Source organism: Myotis daubentonii, chromosome 14 (assembly GCF_963259705.1).
Source record: "Myotis daubentonii chromosome 14, mMyoDau2.1, whole genome shotgun sequence".
Taxonomy (NCBI): Eukaryota; Metazoa; Chordata; class Mammalia; order Chiroptera; family Vespertilionidae; genus Myotis; species Myotis daubentonii.
The window spans coordinates 15,721,335-15,738,737 of record NC_081853.1 but is presented as its reverse complement, the minus strand read 5'-3'; the positions used below and the strand labels follow the sequence as shown (position 1 = coordinate 15,738,737).

Genomic DNA, 17,403 nt, shown 5'->3' with positions numbered 1-17,403 from the left:
GCATTGAGCATCTGCTCCCTGGTGGTCAGTGTGCATCATAGTGACTGGTCGTTCTGAAGTTTGGTCAATTTGCATATTAGCCTTTTATTATATAGGGTTCTACTATTTTCACTTTTCAATAACAAAACAGGTAATTAATATGGTACAAAAATGCATTAAAATATAAAATATTTTAGCTCACAATCTTAAATGACCAAGCTTACTTAGGAGGAAAAAATCTACTCTAAGTGAGTCAGCAGAAACAAGATTCAAGCACCTAAGGGCTTCAAATTGGAATTATTAGATGCAATATATACAACAACAGATATGAAATGTTCAAAGAAATAAACAAAATAAGTGGCATAAATGAAAACACGTTCACACAAAAATTAGTATACAAATATTCAAAACAACAATATTCATAATAGCTAACGCATTATAGCTGATGAATGGACAAAATGTGGCATTATACATACAATGAAATATGATTCAGCCATAAAAAGGAATAAAGTACTGATATATGCTACAACATGGATGGCCCTTAAAAGTACTATGCTAAGTGAAAGCAGCCAGGTACTACAGGCCACATAATGCATGATTCCACTTATATAAAGTGCCCTGAATAGACAATCTCACACAGAGGTAGATTAATGGTTGCCAGGGGCTGGAGGGAGGAAGAAATGCAAAGTAAATGCTTAATGGGTATGAGGTGTCTTTATAGGGTGATGAAAATACTCTGGAATTAGATAGTGGTGATGGTTGCACAACACTCTGAATCTACTAAAAAATCACTGAATTATACATTTTAAAATGGCTAAAATGGTGAATCTTATTTAGATAAAAACAACAGCAAGAAATTATCAGAATATAACCTCCATCTCCTAGAACAGTGACTAGTGCATAATAGGTTTTCAACAAGTATTTCTGAAAGAATTAACAAGAATGTTATAATAAAATGAGACAGATCTCAAAAAGAATCAAATATAACTTTCAGAAATAAAAATACTCTGTGAAATTAGAAATTCTATGAATGGGTTAAACAGCAAATTAGACATAGCTAGACAGAATTTATAAACTTGAAGATAGCTATGATGAAATTATTAGGAATGCAACACAGATAAATAAAACTAGATGAAAAATACTAGTACAAGAGAAATTAACAAACATGAAGAACAGAATGAAAAGATCTGACATATGCTGGTTCATAGTCTTAGAAAGACAGTCTAAAGAAAAGAAGGAGCCCTGGCCAGTTTGGGTCAGTGGTAAGAGTGTCGGCCTTCTGACTGAAGGATTGCAGGTTCAATTGATTCCGGTCAAGGGCACGTACCTCGGTTGCAGGCTCAATCCAATCCCCAGCCCTGGTCAGGGCAAGTGCAGGAGGCAACCAATCGATGTCTCTCTCTCACAGTGATGTTTTTTTCTCTCTCTCTGTCTCTCCCACTCCCTTCCACTCTGAAAATCAATAGAAAAAATATCCTTGGGTGAGGATTAACAACAAAACAACAACAAAAAACAAAAAGAAAAAAGAAATGAAGTCGACATAAATCCGAGATAATGACTAATATTCCAAAATGAAGATATAAGTCCACAGATACAAAAGAATATATACCACGCTGCTTAAATGAGAAATCTACACCTAGATATACTTAATGTTAACTGCAAAACATCAAAAACAAAGATTTTAAAAGCAATCGGGAAAAAAAAAGGTTCTACAAAGGAATAATTACACTAAGAGCTGACCTCTCAATAAAAATAGAAGCCAGAAGATACTGTAGTATATAATCAAAGTGCTAAGAGAATATCAATCCAGAATTGTGTACCCAAATCCCAACAATGCATTAAAGATATGCATTTTTCTCAAATACAAGGGCATGTACAAAAATTGACTACGAAGTAAATTTTATATCAAATCTCAATAAATTTCAACTAATCACCACCTGTTCTGATTACAATGGAATTAAATTAGAAAATAAAAAGACAAAAGTATTCTCATAATTTGGATATTTAAAAATATACCTATATATCATGTGTCAAAGTGGAAATCATAATAAAAACTAAGAAATACTTAGAACTGAATAATAAAAATACTACATAATAAAACATGTGGAATGCTCCTCCCTCAAAAACCACACTTAACCTTATTGGGATTTTTTTAAACTGGAATTGTATTACATCTGTAGATCAAATTTGAGAAAATTAACATCTTTATGATACTGCCTTAACCATTAGCAAGATTATCTCTTTACAGTTTTTTTTTAGATCCTCACCTGAGGATATTTTTCCATTGGTATTTAGGGAGAAGAGAGAGGGAAATACAGAAATATCGATGTGGGAGAAACACATCGATCGTTTGCCTCTTGCACGGGTCCTGACCAGGGCCCAGGCCAGGGAGGAGCCCACAACTGAGGTACGTGCCCTTGACAGGAATTGAACCTGGGACCCTGTGGTCCACAGGCCCACACTCTATCCACTGAGCCAAATCAGCTAGGACTCTACTTCTTTAGAGTATTCTTGGAATAGAATTTTATAATTTTCTGGATATAAGTCTTGCTTATTTTGTTAGATTTATCTATTGCCAGGCATCTTATATTGTAAACAGTATTTTTCATGTCAGTACACTTTCTATTATGTATACAGAAATGTAATTGATATTTATATGTTGATTTTATGTCAGATCTATATATAAAATTTGAATTATTTTTTTTTGTACATTCTTTAGGCTTGCTATATAGATTTTATTATCTGGGAACAATACTGTTTTGATTTGTCTTCTCCAGTCTTCATGGTTTTTATTTTTTTTCTTGTGTTACTGTGCAATCTAGGATCTGTAGCACGATGCTGAATAAAAGTGGTGATTGTAGGTATTTCTGTCTTCTTGATTTTCAAAAGAACACTTGCAATATTACCCATTAAGTAGAAAGTTTGCAGGTTTTTCATAGATACCTTTTAAATGTAAATTTTTTCAGTTTAGATTTTTTTCTTGATTTTTTTTAACCATACTGTGTTTTGAATTTTATTTTATTTTATTTATTTTTTTTTTTTTGCATTTACAAGATAGCCACATAGTGTCCTTTCTTCTAGTATGGAGATCTGCAGATTACAACTTGAAAGCCAACCCAGCCTGTTTTCTGTTTTTTTGTAAAGAAAGTACTGGGCCCTGACCGGTTTGGCTCAGTGGATAGAGCGTCGGCCTGTGGACTCAAGGGTCCCAGGTTCAATTCCAGTCAAGGGCATGTACCTTGGTTGTGGGCACATCCCCAGTAGGGGGTGTGTAGAAGGCAGCTGATCGATGTTTCTCTCTCATCGATATTTCTAACTCTCTATCCCTCACCCTTCCTCTCTGTAAAAAGTCAATAAAATGTATTAAAAAAAAAAAAAGTAGTGGAATACAGCCATGCCTATTCATTTATGTGTATAGATAATGGCAGAATTGGGACAGAGACTTATGGCCCACAAAGCCTAAAATATTTACTATCTAGTCCTTCACAGAAAATTGCCAACTCCTGCCCTTATTAGCACACTGGATTTGTTGTTGTTGTTTTTGTTAATCCTCACCCAAGGATATTTTTCCATTGATTTTTACTTATTTTTTTCACATTGATTTTTAGAGAGTGGAAGGGAGAGGGAGAAATATTGAGAGAGAAACATCGATGTGAGGGAGATACATAAATTGGTTGCCTCCCACATGTGCCATGACTGGGGCCAAGATGGAGCCTGCAACCAAGGTACCTGCCCTTGACCAAGATCAACACTCTATCCACTGAACCAAACCAGCTAGGGCACACATTGGATTTCTGAATTGGGTAGCTTAGACTAATGTGAGAAAAGAAAGTATACTTAGCTTTTATCCTACCAATTGGCATTCCTGTCCTTTTATATTCCTTTAATTTTATAATTGGAAAAGTAACACATAGAATATTGGGGGGTTTGCAGAGTATTGCTTAATAAAAGGAATCTTTTTAGCTTTAAGATAAAATTTCTTAGATGCATACACGTTTTCCCCCCCTAGGAGTCCAGTAATATATTTGGCTTTTCTTTTTTTTTCTATACTATATGTGATGCTTAGTTTTATGTGTCAACTTGACTGGGCCACAGGGTGTCAAGATATGTAGTCAAACTTTACTCTGGATGTTTCTGAGGATGTTTTTGGATGAGTTTAACATATATATATGGATAGCCTGAGGAAAGCAGATTACCCTCCCCAAGGTGGGTGATCTCATCTAATTAACTGAAGGTTCGAATAGAAAAAAAAGACTGACCCTTCCTGGAGTAAGGGGGAATTCCTCCTGCCTACCTGCCTGCCTTTGAGTTAGAATATCAGTGCTCTTTTCCCCACATCTTTGGACTCAAACTGAAACATCAGCTCTCCTTGAATCTCTAACACTCAGACTCAGAATGGAACTACACCATCAAACTCTCCTCAGTCTCCAACTTGCCAAATGCAAATTTTGGGACTTTTTAGTCTCCATAACTGTGAGCCAATTCATTTCTTTTGTGTGTTTGTTTTTTGTTAATCCTCACCCGATTTTTAGGGAGAGAGGGAAAGAGAGAGAGAAACACTGATAGGAGGGAAACACATCGATTGGTTGCCTCCTGCATGGGTCCTGACCAGGGCCTCGGGCAGGGAAGAGCCTGCTACCAAGGTACGTGCCCAAATCCAGGACTCTTTGGTCTGCAGGCCAATGCTCTATCCACTGAGACAAACTGGCTAATTCTTTATAACAAATCTCTCTGTCTTTCTCTCTATATATATCCCATTGGTTTAGTTTCTCTGGAAAACCCTTACTAATACACCATGTAACTATCTTGATAAATGCAAGAGAGAGAGAGAGAGAGAGAGAGAGAGAAAGAGAGAGAGAGAGAGAGAGAGAGAGAGAGAGAGAGAGAGAGGGAGGGAGGGAGGGAGAGAGAGAGAGAGAGAAGCATTAAATAAAATTCAAAACCCACTCATGGTTAAAAAATAAAGAAAAAATTTAAACTGAGGTATCTATGAAGAATGTTCACAGCAGAAACAATATTCAAATTTAGGTACATTGCTCTCATAGGTTTTTTATATTAAAGTCAACTTTTAAATTAACTTGAGTTATCATCAACCAAAAGAGCTAAATATAATTTTACTTATTTTATAACTCTCCCTCTGGGAAAACTTCCTCAGATTCCTCAGTGCTTCTGCCAAAAGCCCTCACCTTCCATATTATATAAAGAGGGAATGTTGCTTTCATTTTTACCAGAAATATTCTGCTGTTTACATACCTTAAGAATTAGATCTGTAGCAAATTATACAGTTAATTGCTCTAATCCAAAGGAGAATTAAATTTCTCTTGTTCCCCTGAGAGTGCCAAGTGGGTCCCCAAGAAGGCAGAGGTGAATGCACAGATTAATTCCTAGTTTCAGTCCCAAGATGCCAGGAAGATAGAGCTTTCTCCTATTTACATTTTAAGCAAGAATGAGTCCTAGGAATTTAGAGATGTCATTAGAACAAAGAGAGCTAACTGACTCCTGTAAAGATATGATTTATTTACCAAAGGGTTAGAGTTAATATTCATTAACATTTTCAGAGGCCTTTTCAGGGGCAGAGGGAGAGAGCTACTTCCTTTCCTTTATAAGCAAAGAAAAGTCATTGTTTCTCACCCCTTATCTATGGGATGGCTACTCCATAAATAAATGACCTGTATCTTGTTGCATTTCCCTAACAGTAATGACTAGAGCAGTGATCAGCAAACTGCGGCCCCTTGAGTGTGGCTCTTCCACAAAATACCACGTGCAGGCGCGCACGTACAGTGCGACTGAAACTTCATGGCCACACTCAAGGGGCCAAAGAGCCGCATGTGGCTCACGAGCCGCAGTTTGCCAACCACTGGACTAGGGCAAAGGAGGGCCAATACATTTATTACTTACTATAAGGTATTCACTATATTTGTCTGATCCAGAACACCTCGTGTAGATCCAAGATAAAATTAACAACCCAATAGTTCCCAATGCACCTCTCATTATGAGAAATATGAAAAAAGTAACTATAGTTAGAGTAATTTCCAATGAGGTGCAGGAAAAGGAATGCTACACAAAATACCTAGGTCTATTAGATTCAGGTAGTGTATTCTTATGGAATGCCCATACCCTCTGTTACTTCACTTCTTGATTCTGGAAAGACCCAGTCCTCCACAAACCTTGCTCAGATTAAGAACAAAATGCTAGCATCCTTCTTATCCTTCCAATGATTCTCATTATTAGGAACTGAGGAGATACTATGATTTTCTGATAAACTCCTCACTGTTAAGATTCTCAATACTCATTCTCTGAAATGTAAAAATTATATGATTTGGATAACTCACCATCCAAATCATATAATTTGGATAGACATCCAAACTATCTAAACTTTCACTTTTACTTTCTGAACTCAGTAATTGAACAGATTTTGATCATGAGGAACACTTGTATTATAGACAGGCTTTCAGAGGAAAACAAGAAATCCTCCTTATATAATAAAAGGCTAATATGCAAATTGACTGAATGATGGAACGACTGGTCACTACGATGCGTACTGACCACCAGGGGGCAGACACTCAATGCAGGAGCTGCCCCCTGGTGGTCAGTGCACTTCCTCAGCCAGAAGCCGGGCTCACAGCTGGTGAGCACAGCAACGGTGGCAGGAGCCTCTCCCACCTCCGTGGCAGTCGGTCAACCCCCGAGAGCTCCTGGACGCAAGAGGGCGCAAGAGACCCCACCCCTCACCCCCCCCCCCAAGTGCACCGGGTCTCTAGTGTAATTATAAACGTATATCACATGTATTGAATGTGTATGCATGTGTATGTTGTAAGATGCCTAGCCCAAAGGTTTCTACCCAGGTGTTCAAAGTGTTATTGCTGGGTGTCCACCAATTCATAAGTTTACAAATTCTGCCTATAAATTTGTATATAACTTGACGCTCCCATCTATAAACAATGTATTGGTTAAGCAAATCTATATGCATACAATGAAAAATCTATGTAGACAATAAAAATGAAGTTGTGGGCTCAGTAATACAAATCTCCATTTGAATACCTGGAAACTGAGGCTCAATAACATGAGGCTCAATAACATAAGTCAACTGCTGAATAACCTGTATTAAATGGCATACCTGTGCAAAAAAAAACCCTCTTTCTTTCTACTGGAACATCTGATCAGCATTTAAACACGAGTTCACCTATATCTCATATTAACAGAAACCTTGGGATAGCCACTACTCTCTATCAACCACTTCATCTCCTTCACTAAACTGTACATATTAGCATCACTCCTGAACCCATCACAATCTGATCCCTGAAGTAATTTAATTTCTCTACCTAAACTCAATATATTCCACACCCATTGACCTGGATACTATCTACTAAATATGTCTTAAACCAGTCTCTTCTTATATCATCATTCTTACTTTTCTCATCCAAACATACATCACCCTCCATGGTAATAGTTTCCTACCTCATCTCTCTCTCCCTCCTTCAATTCATCCTCTACATAATAACCAAGGTAAGCACAGAACAGATTTGATCATGCTGCATACATAATCAAAACCTCATCCAACTCCCTTTAAAAACCATTGCTCTTAGGATCAAGTCCAAACTTCCAAATATTTGAACATTGCCTGCATGATGCTGTAGGATATAGCCTCCTATACCCTTTTCCAGCCTCATGTTCTACCACTTTCTCCCAATTACTATAATGTTCTTTTATTTTTTCAGCCTCACAAATCATCTTTTTTTTTGAATCTTTAAATATGGCACTGTCTCTTCTGGAACCACATCTATCTGAGTAATTCCACTTACCACTCTGTGTAGTCCAGGAGAACAGAGTCTCTTTCCTTCATTTTTTACTGAACTATATACCTTACATAAATACATGACATTCAAGAAGTATTTTTTTAATATCACAGTCACAATTACAAAATACAACAAAGATACTTCACGGGAAGACTGGTCTGTAGAAGGTCTAAGTATCATGGCTATAAAGGAGAGTACCAAAGGCCATAGTAAAATGCTGTTAACTAATGGCAGCAACAAAAACAGAGACTTTGTGGTATTTTCAGAGATAAAAATGAAATAAATTGAAATATTATATGATCACTTATTAATAGTTTCTAAGGGAGAAAAAAGAATATTTTAAATTTTACTCACAAGTTTTTCTTTCTCTAGTTTTTGCAGTAAACTCTCCATGTTACTTCCAATTCTTGTCTTTTCTACAACTTCATAAAGACTGCAGTACATTCCATTCTTCAAAACTGACATAAGAAAAAATACACAGTAAATATTCAGATTCAAGTCTGCTTCTTATATTTCAGTAAAATTAAATTACTTTACCTTCATTTGAACCGAAGTATGCTTCCCTGTAAAACAGCGCTGGAGGAATTTTCTGTTTCAGATGATCAATACTCATAACTGTTTCAACATCTAGCTTCTCAGGACTGAAAGAAAATTAAAAAAGCCTATTTCCTTACATGTATTTTTAACTCTAGCAATGGTATCTCTCTCCCTCTCTCTCTTTTATAGACATACACACACACACACACGTCTTGCTGGAAAACAAAGAGCATATTTATTAGCACCGTACTTTAAAGAAGATTTGATATGGGAAGTCCAGATGTACAGGTAAATAGATACATAGCCTGGCAATACTACCAACCTTCCAAATGTAAGGCAGAAGCTAATTCTACATGCCAATATTACTAATAACAAAGGATATAAGGTTGTCATTTTATTAAACACAATTCAAGTATCTACTGTTCACATAGTCCTCAAACATTTATGAAGGTTCATGTTTATTGTGATGGTAGCAAAAGATCACTTTATTTTCATTTTTTAAATTGATTTTTAGAGAGAGAGAAAAGGGGGAGAGAGGCAGGTAGAGATGGAGGGAGGAGGGAAGTAGAGAGGGAGAAGGAGCGGAAAAAAAAAGAAACATCAATGTCAGAGCAAAACATGAATCGACTGCCTACCGGGGATAAGCCCTCAACCTGGGTATGCGCCCAGACAGTAAATTGAACGACAACCTTTCGTTGCATGGAATGAGGCCCAAACAACTGAGCCACACCACAGGGCAGCAGAAGATCATTTTAGACTTTTCTATTCCAGCATATTCCCAAGACTGAAAACAGCCTATAAATTTTAACTTAAAACATCAAAGCTGTTTCCAACAAACAACTGATAAATTTTAAGTCTATCATGTTCAAATTGCCAAATGGAAAATATATCTAATATAAAAATTTTTGTATTGATTTTAGAAAGAAAAAAGGGGAGAGGGAGAAAGAAACATCGATATGAGAGAGAAAAATCAATCGATTAGGTTGCCTCCTGAACGTACCCTCACCAGGGATTCGAACTTGCCACCTCTCAACAACACTCCAACCAACTGAGCCAAACCAGCCAGGGCTTGGAGAAAACTTTTTAAAATCAGAGAAAATAAGAGTCCATTAAAATCTCTGTCAATTACTTTGTTTTAGTGATCAGATTCAAAGAAATGGCCTCAATACATATTTAAATGTAGTCATTAATCATTCAATAAATATTTACTAATATTCTAAGTAAAAGGACTACAGGGATGAATAAATCCTCTGCCTTCATAGAGCTTATAATCTCACGAGGCAGACAGACAACAATAAGAAAGGTATTTACCAGACAGTGATGGTTTAAGTTCTAAGGAGTAAAAAAAGACACTAAGAGTACACAGGATAAAACTTTTTAAAATCACTTTTAAGATTTAAATTCATTAAGAAAAAGTTTTATGCCACGAATGTGTATGACTTTTTAGCCCATCCTCAAGCCAAGACAGAAAACCAGAGGGCTCATTATGCCAATTAAGTTTCTAAAGATATCAAATCAATCTTTTTAAAAAACAAACCAATATTGATATCGAAGTTCTTATGGACTAAAGTACCAAAGTAAAATTTAAATATAAGTAAGAAAGAAAAGGAAATAGGGAAATCACTATTTTTTGGTAATATAGCATACTTACAGTTTGATAGGCAAAAAAGCACGAGTGGCTGACCTCAGAGAAATATAGCACAAAAGCTTTCCTTTATTTAAAAGCTGTCCTTTCCACAATGTGTAGTGAAATTTATCTTAAATTAAAAAAAAAAAAAAGGACACAATTCTTGGCAACCCAGAAGCAAATATATGTTTACTAGAAAAAAGGAAAAAAAACATCTAGAAACAAGGTTTTGTAGAACAAAACAAAATATTTGACATTTATATTTACAGGAGAGTCCAAATATTAGGATTTTTTGTTTAAACTATCGTTTCCCCTACAAAATTATTCCAGCTGCAAAGAATAACAATTTTGTCTAAATGTCTTCACATCAGAAAGCTGAGGAGCAAAGACAAATAGTCTGCCCTCTTATTTCCCCCAAAAGAGACTATATGAAATTCGGTTAACTACATGAATCCATACAATGTCTCATATCTTCTTCTCAATCTCTTTTCATTGTGGAGAAACCTGACTTAAACCTTTGATGAATTTAATACTTTTAAAGGCTGAATTGTGAAACTTGTATTGTTTACTATTATCGAACCAAGTGGTCAAACATGATCTATTCACAGCAGCAGCAGCTTCTCAAGGACACCTTATGCCTGGATGACCAAATGTTGATGCTATATCATAGCATGGCCTCACCCTTCTTTTCATACTTTGCAGATTCTCATTCATTATGAAAATAAATCAAAGCACTTAATGTATTAATTTTTTACTATGTGCATGTACTCTTTCAATTTAGAAAACTAAAGAATCTTACCTGTGTTTCTATCTGCATTAAAGCTGTTAGATCTACAAAAAAAAAAATTTTTTTTAAATTACTAATTGTTAATATAAAAGTTAACACTCAGGACCTTGAGATAGGTGCTATTTTTAATGGCATACTATACAAGAGAATTAAATTTTCCTTCCAAGTAGGAGGAAGCAGTTAATTACTTACTATAACATTTAATAAATCCAAGTTTACTTGGAGAAAAGAATTACTTACTTGACTTGAATTACCTTATTTGCCCAAAATTAAGGTGCTGTTTTACCCAAAAATATCCATCAGGAGAAAATAAGAGTCCATTAAAATCTCTGTCAATTACTTTGTTTTAGTGATAAGATTCAAAGAAATGGCCTCAATACTTATTTAAATGTAGTCATTAATCATTCAATAAATATTCACTAATATTCTAAGTAAAAGGACTACAGGGATGAATAAGTCCCCTGCCTTCATAGAGCTTATAACAGCCGTGGGCAAACTACGGCCGGCGTATCTGGCCCGTTTGAAATGAATAAAACTAAAAAAGAAAAGACTGTACCCTTTTATGTAATGATGTTTACTTTGAATTTATATTAGTTCACACAAACACTCCATCCATGCTTTTGTTCCGGTCCTCCGGTCCAGTTTAAGAACCCATTGTGGCCCTCGAGTCAAAAAGTTTGCCCACCCCTGGCTTATAATCTCACGAGGCAGAGAGACAACAATAAGAAAGGTATTAACCAGATGGTGATGGTTTTAAGTTCTAAGGAGTAAAAAAAGACACTAAGAGTACACAGGTTAAAAAAAAAAATCACAGAAGACCTCACTGATAAGGTCACCTTTAAGGAAGTGTAAGTGTAAATTATGCAGCTAATTGGGGAAAGAGAAGAACAGCAAATGCAGAGGCCCTGAGGCAGGCACATTAACGGGTGGCATTCAAGGTACAGCAAGGATGTTCAATCAATGCTTGTTTTAAATGCTTTGAAGGTAAAAAGATGGAATCAAACAGGAGGCAAAGAAAATTAATGGATAATCATTATTCCTGGGAGTATGACCTCATAATTATTAAAGCGCTGAGTACCTTCTGAAGATCACTGCTGAAAGGCAGTATAACAAATGTATCATGGAGATGATAAATACAGACACATACACACATACAGAAAAACCCAAATGTCTGGATATTATGTGAATCCATACTTGTGGCTGTGGATGGTTTCCAGGACTAATCACGATATGAAAAAAGTGTTAGATCTCAAACAAGTAAAATGAAGATGACGCTTTGATCTGGAAACTAATAAAGAAGTCAACCTCAAAAATGTCTAGTATGTTTAAGAATGTGGCTTTAAAAACAGCAATATTTCTAAACGAATGTATATCATACACGACTTTGACTATGGGTACTCAAATTAAAAATATGTAGATATTTGACCATTTCACCTATATCCTTACTTAATTTTGCCAAAACATCTTCTGGAATAACTACATGGGAAACTACTTTATATTTGGTCACCTTATATTAGAGCTTACAGGAAATCAATGGTACTCAACTCTGACTAAAAATCAGAATCAGCCTGGCCGGTTTGGCTCAGTGGTTGAGCGTCCAAGAGGCCACTGTTTCGATTCCCAGTCAGGGCATATGCCCGGGGTTGAGGGCTCAATCCCCAGTAGGGGGCGTGCAGGAGGCAGCCAATCAATGATTTTTCTCTCTCACTGATGTTTCTATCTCTCTATCTCTTTCCCTTCCTCTCTCTAGAAAAAAAAAAAAATCAGAAATCACTTGGAAGCTTTTAAAAACTACCAATGCCTAAGCTACTTAATACCTGATTTTGGTTTAACTGGTTTGAGGGGGGAGCTGGGCTTCTTTAGTAGAAGCTCCCGATTTCCAGGAGAGCTAACACACAAAACTTCACTTTTAAAAACTACATTTACTCAACTATGCAAACCTTCAATATCAAGGAAAAAGAGGTTTAACTGTGAGGTTCAAGTAAACTTTAGCTTATATTTCCATATAGTTTCAGTATATGTCCTTTATATTAACATTTTAAATATATTTTTACTGATTTCAGAGAGAGGAAGAGAGAGACAGAAACACTAATGATGAGAGAGAATCACTGATTGGCTGCCTCCTGCATGCCACTGGGGGGTCAAACCTACAACTTGGGCATATGCCCTGACTGGGAATCAAACATGACCTCTTGGTTCATAGGTCGATGCTCAACCACTGAGCCACACCAGCTGGGCTACACTGACCTTTTAAATCACAATGAACATTTATGTATCTAATTAATATTAAGGGGGGGAAAAATAGGAACAAAACAAAGTGTTCCTTCTAACTATGCAGTCCAGGTTATATAATATAAATACCATTCTGGATGATGCCCAAAACTCCTAAACCTTACCTTAATGAAGGTACAAACTTCGGAGGTTGTATATCATCTTGGTAAGTAAAAGACACAACTGCATATGGACACACGTGTCTTGGTCTTTGCCTTAGTTCATCAAAGCCATACTCATAGAAGTAATACTAAAATAAAAAAATGCAAAATTAACTTCGTTAAGAAAGCAAAAGTACAGAGTGGGAATCTTGTATTTATCTGCCTGGTTTTTGAAAAATATAACACTTAAATGTGCCTCTACCAGAAAATATCTTTAAACACTGCTTGCCAATTTAACTATAATAATTTATACTTTATATTTCATTTTAGGATATAAATTTTATACACACACACACACACACACATATATATATATATATATATATATATGTATATATATATATATATATATATATATATATATATATGTGTGTATATATATATATCTCGGATGCCAGAATACTAGTAGGTATTCCAAAAGTTTACTTCTGAAGACTTGACAATCAGGAATATGGTCAACAAATTTCCTCATAAAAAATGTTACAAATGGGGCTCCCAAATCAGCTCAGAAAAGCCAATTTGATACAAAATTAAAATACTACAGACACAACCTCAACCAAACCTACTATGTTGTTCATGTCAAAAGGAAAACATAGTCTTGGCTCTAACTGCAAACAAAGTAGCAAGAGAAATCACAAACAGGTAGCCGACCCTCTTCCTACTGCCCATCTGCATCTCCCCTTCACCTATTCACAACATTCATTAGACCAGGGTTTTGTGACTTGCAGACTAGTAGTTTGGTCAACCCATGAAACAGGAGGTTATGGTTCAGATCCCTGGTCAGGGCACAGGCCTGGGTTGTGGGCTCGATCCCTAGTAGGGGGGTGTGCAGGAGGCAGCCGAGCAATGATTCTCTCCCATCATTGATGTTTCTATTCTTTTTTCCCTTTCGCTTCCTCTCTGAAATCAATAAAAACATATTTAAAAAAAAAAAAAAAGAGTGCCCCAGTTTATAAACAAGGCATTATCCTTCGAAGTCCATTCCCTTGGGGTAATGATTTCAATAATGTTGTTGCTCTGAAAATGCCTGGAAAGTTTTTTGAAATACAAACCAGTTTACAAGTTCTGCTAGAAAAGCCAATCCTATCTAATAACAAAGAAGCATGGTAATTAACCGTAACTTTGCTACCCTTCCCATTGGCTAATCAGCGAGATATGCAAATTAACTGCCAGCCAAGATGGCGGCCAGCAGCCACACAGGTGAAGCGAACATGAGGCTTGGTTGCTCCAGTGTCGGAGGAAGCCAAGGTTCCCCGCCTGCCACAGCCCAGCTCTGAGATCCGGATGCAACAATGTTGAAATTATAGAAGCTAAACAAACTCCAGATACCTGCTTTCAGCCAGCCACAGCCTCAGAGCTGGAGCCGTCTCTCAGCTCCAGTGACAGCCATAGAAGGTAAATAAATCCCAGAATAAAAAAAAAAGAAAAAAAGGGGCTGGGAGCTTCAGTCACCCGCCAGCCTGAAAATGGCCCTCAGCCCCTCACCCAGACTGGCCAGGCACCCCAGTGGGGACCCCCACCCTGAAGGGGGTGTGACCAGTGCAAACAGCCATCATCCCCTCACCCAGGTTGGCCAGGCACCCAAGCTGGACCCCCACCCTGATCCGGGACACCCTTCAGAGCAAACCAGCCGGCCCCCTCCCATGCACCAGGCCTCTATCCTATATAGTAAAAGGGTAATATGCAAACTGACCCTAACAGCAGAAAGACTGGGAATGACTGGTCACTATGACACACACTGACCACCAGGGGGCAGACGCTCAATGCAGGAGCTGCCCTCTGGTGGTCAGTGCGCTCTCACTGGGGGGAGTTCTGCTCAGCCACAAGCCAGGCTGACGGCTGCCAGTACAGCAGTGGTGGTGGGAGCCTCTCCTGCCTCCTCAGCAGTCCTAAGGATGTCCGACTGCAGCTTAGTCCTGCTCCCTGCTGGCAAGTGGACATCCCCTGAGGGCTGCCAGAGGGATGTCTGATTGCCATCTTAGGCCTAAGATGGCAATCAGACATTGGGGATACAAAATTAGTAATCCCCCGGGGAGCAGGCCTAAGCCAGCAAGTGGTCACCCCCGAGGGGTCCCAGACTGCAAAAGGGCACAGGCCGGGCTGAGGGACCCCCTACCCCCGAGTGCACAAATTTTTGTGCACCGGGCCTCTAGTAATTACTGTAAGTTTATATCTCTTATCTACCAATACTACCCCTGTCCAGAAGGTAATCAAATGAGTCCAGACAACTTTGGTGAATATAATTTTTGCTAAAAGCCCCCACCAACAGGTCTTGCACACTGAGATTCTTCAGAAAGAAAAAATTAAGCTTTTTTATTTAAATATCAATCGGCTGCCTCCTGCACATTTGTTAGAAACATTATTTTAATTTAAAAATTACCTTACTTTATAGTCAAACATCATATAAAACACAATGACTAAAATTTATCAATTAGAACACTTTCAAGTATGTGTAGTTTACTGTGTATCAATTATATCTGAGTAAAGGTTAAAAATTAATTCTAAGTTTGCATCGTAAAAAGTTAATAAAAGTAGAAAATATTTTATCAAGTCAATAGTACAAAATAGTATGAATTGAGGTATTTCAAGGGGCTTCAACTCTACCTTGAAGGACGAGTAGTATTTTATTAGGCAAAAACTTTCTAGGCCAAGGAAAGCCAAAATTTCAAATGAAATGAGTTTAAGGGCAGAGCTCATACAAAAGAAAAACAAACAAGCAAACAAGATGGAAATAACAGTGTTCAGGCAGGGTGAGCTAGGCTAAGGACTCTGAATATTGTCTGTAAGTATGTATTTCTAAGTTGTCTTGGAAACACTGAACAAACAGCCAAGACACTGGAGTCTGGCAGTAATATGTGGAAACCAGAGCCTAGACTGGTGTGGTGGCAGAGGGAATTGAAAATGGGGCATTTTAAAGGATTTGGTGATAAACAGATATTAGGTCATAACACTAAAATGGGTTCAGGTACTTACTTGAGTAAGCTCATAGGCTCGGTAAGCCAAAAGTGATGTAATTCTATTGGCATTCTTCGACACATGACATTCATGCTTTGGTGTTGGATCCAAAGCACTTTTAGATTCCAAACTTTTTACACCCATGGGGTCATATATACTTTTTATTTTACCCTAAAACAGAGAAAACATTTTAAATCCACCCAAACCTAATTATTGACTATATAATTATAGAATATTTCTTTAAATACAGATCACCTATAACAGTTTTTTCCTTTAATATCTGACAAAGTATCACCCACCACATTTTGCAAATATTGAAGAAAAAGTTAACCATAAAAAAAGTGTTGTTTGAATTTATTTTATAACAAAGAAAAAATTTTATTCACAACACTTTTCACTAGCCTAAATGACATTACCAATATATTACCCTCCTTTCTTCGTTCTATTTTTTTGGAAAGGAAAGGCAAACTCTAAAATACAGTAAGCTTACATCAAAGATGGCAAATCACTCTCAAAAGTATCTTTCTATACCAAACACAAGCAAGCTGTTTTTTAATTTAATCTCCTAAAAACAGGGTCAACTAAAATCCAAATCAAATGTTGTCTCTGATATATGAAATGTAAAAGTTGAAATTACCTTCATTATTTTAAAAATAACAACATCACCCACTGTCCCAGCTTCCAAAGGATTAGCCTGTAACAAATCAGGATACCTAGAAAGATAGATACCTAGTAAAGAGGAAAAAATGTTTTTAATTTAAATTTGACACAAATACAAAAAATACAAATATTTAATCTAATGATAAGAAATAAATGATATGACCAACACCTTTTTAAAAAATGTAATGACAGTGAAGATCACTTATATTTCACCAAGGCAAAAATAAAACCAGAATAAAACATGAAACAAATAAAAAATTTCAAAATCTACTAGTACTCGACTAAGACCAAAAAAAATAAAAAAAAGATACTTAAAATCAATTTGGATAGCATGCAAAAATCAGAAACAAGTAATAAAACTGGTTTCACATCACAAAACCTAACATCAGTCTCCTTTTCTGGGACTATGACAACTAATAAAAGGGTAATATGCAAATTAGACCAGACATCTTCCAGACATCCTTCCAGACAAAGCCATGGTGGCAGGGCCGAGGCAGAGGCGGTTAGGGGCGATCAGGTCAGCAGGGGAGAGCAGTTAGGGGGATTAGGCCAGCAGGGGAGAGAGGTTAGGGGAATCAGGCCAGCAGGGGAGAACAGTTAGGGATCAAGCCAGCAGGGAAGAGCAGTTAG

General features: G+C 36.9%; 1 protein-coding gene across 4 annotated transcripts in view; it reads right to left on the bottom strand.

Annotated features, from left to right (window-relative positions):
* The window catches only part of TASOR (transcription activation suppressor), a 62,777-nt gene that overhangs the window by 32,534 nt on the left and 12,840 nt on the right, over positions 1-17,403 (bottom strand). For all 4 annotated transcript variants that reach the window (XM_059663227.1, XM_059663228.1, XM_059663229.1 and 1 more), the window contains exons 5-11: positions 16,751-16,842; positions 16,132-16,284; positions 13,123-13,247; positions 10,739-10,770; positions 9,964-10,069; positions 8,313-8,416; positions 8,130-8,233 (exon numbers count right to left, since the gene is read on the bottom strand). In XM_059663227.1, coding sequence (XP_059519210.1) covers positions 8,130-8,233; positions 8,313-8,416; positions 9,964-10,069; positions 10,739-10,770; positions 13,123-13,247; positions 16,132-16,284; positions 16,751-16,842 — 716 coding nt within the window. The remainder of the gene's footprint in view (positions 1-8,129; positions 8,234-8,312; positions 8,417-9,963; positions 10,070-10,738; positions 10,771-13,122; positions 13,248-16,131; positions 16,285-16,750; positions 16,843-17,403) is intronic.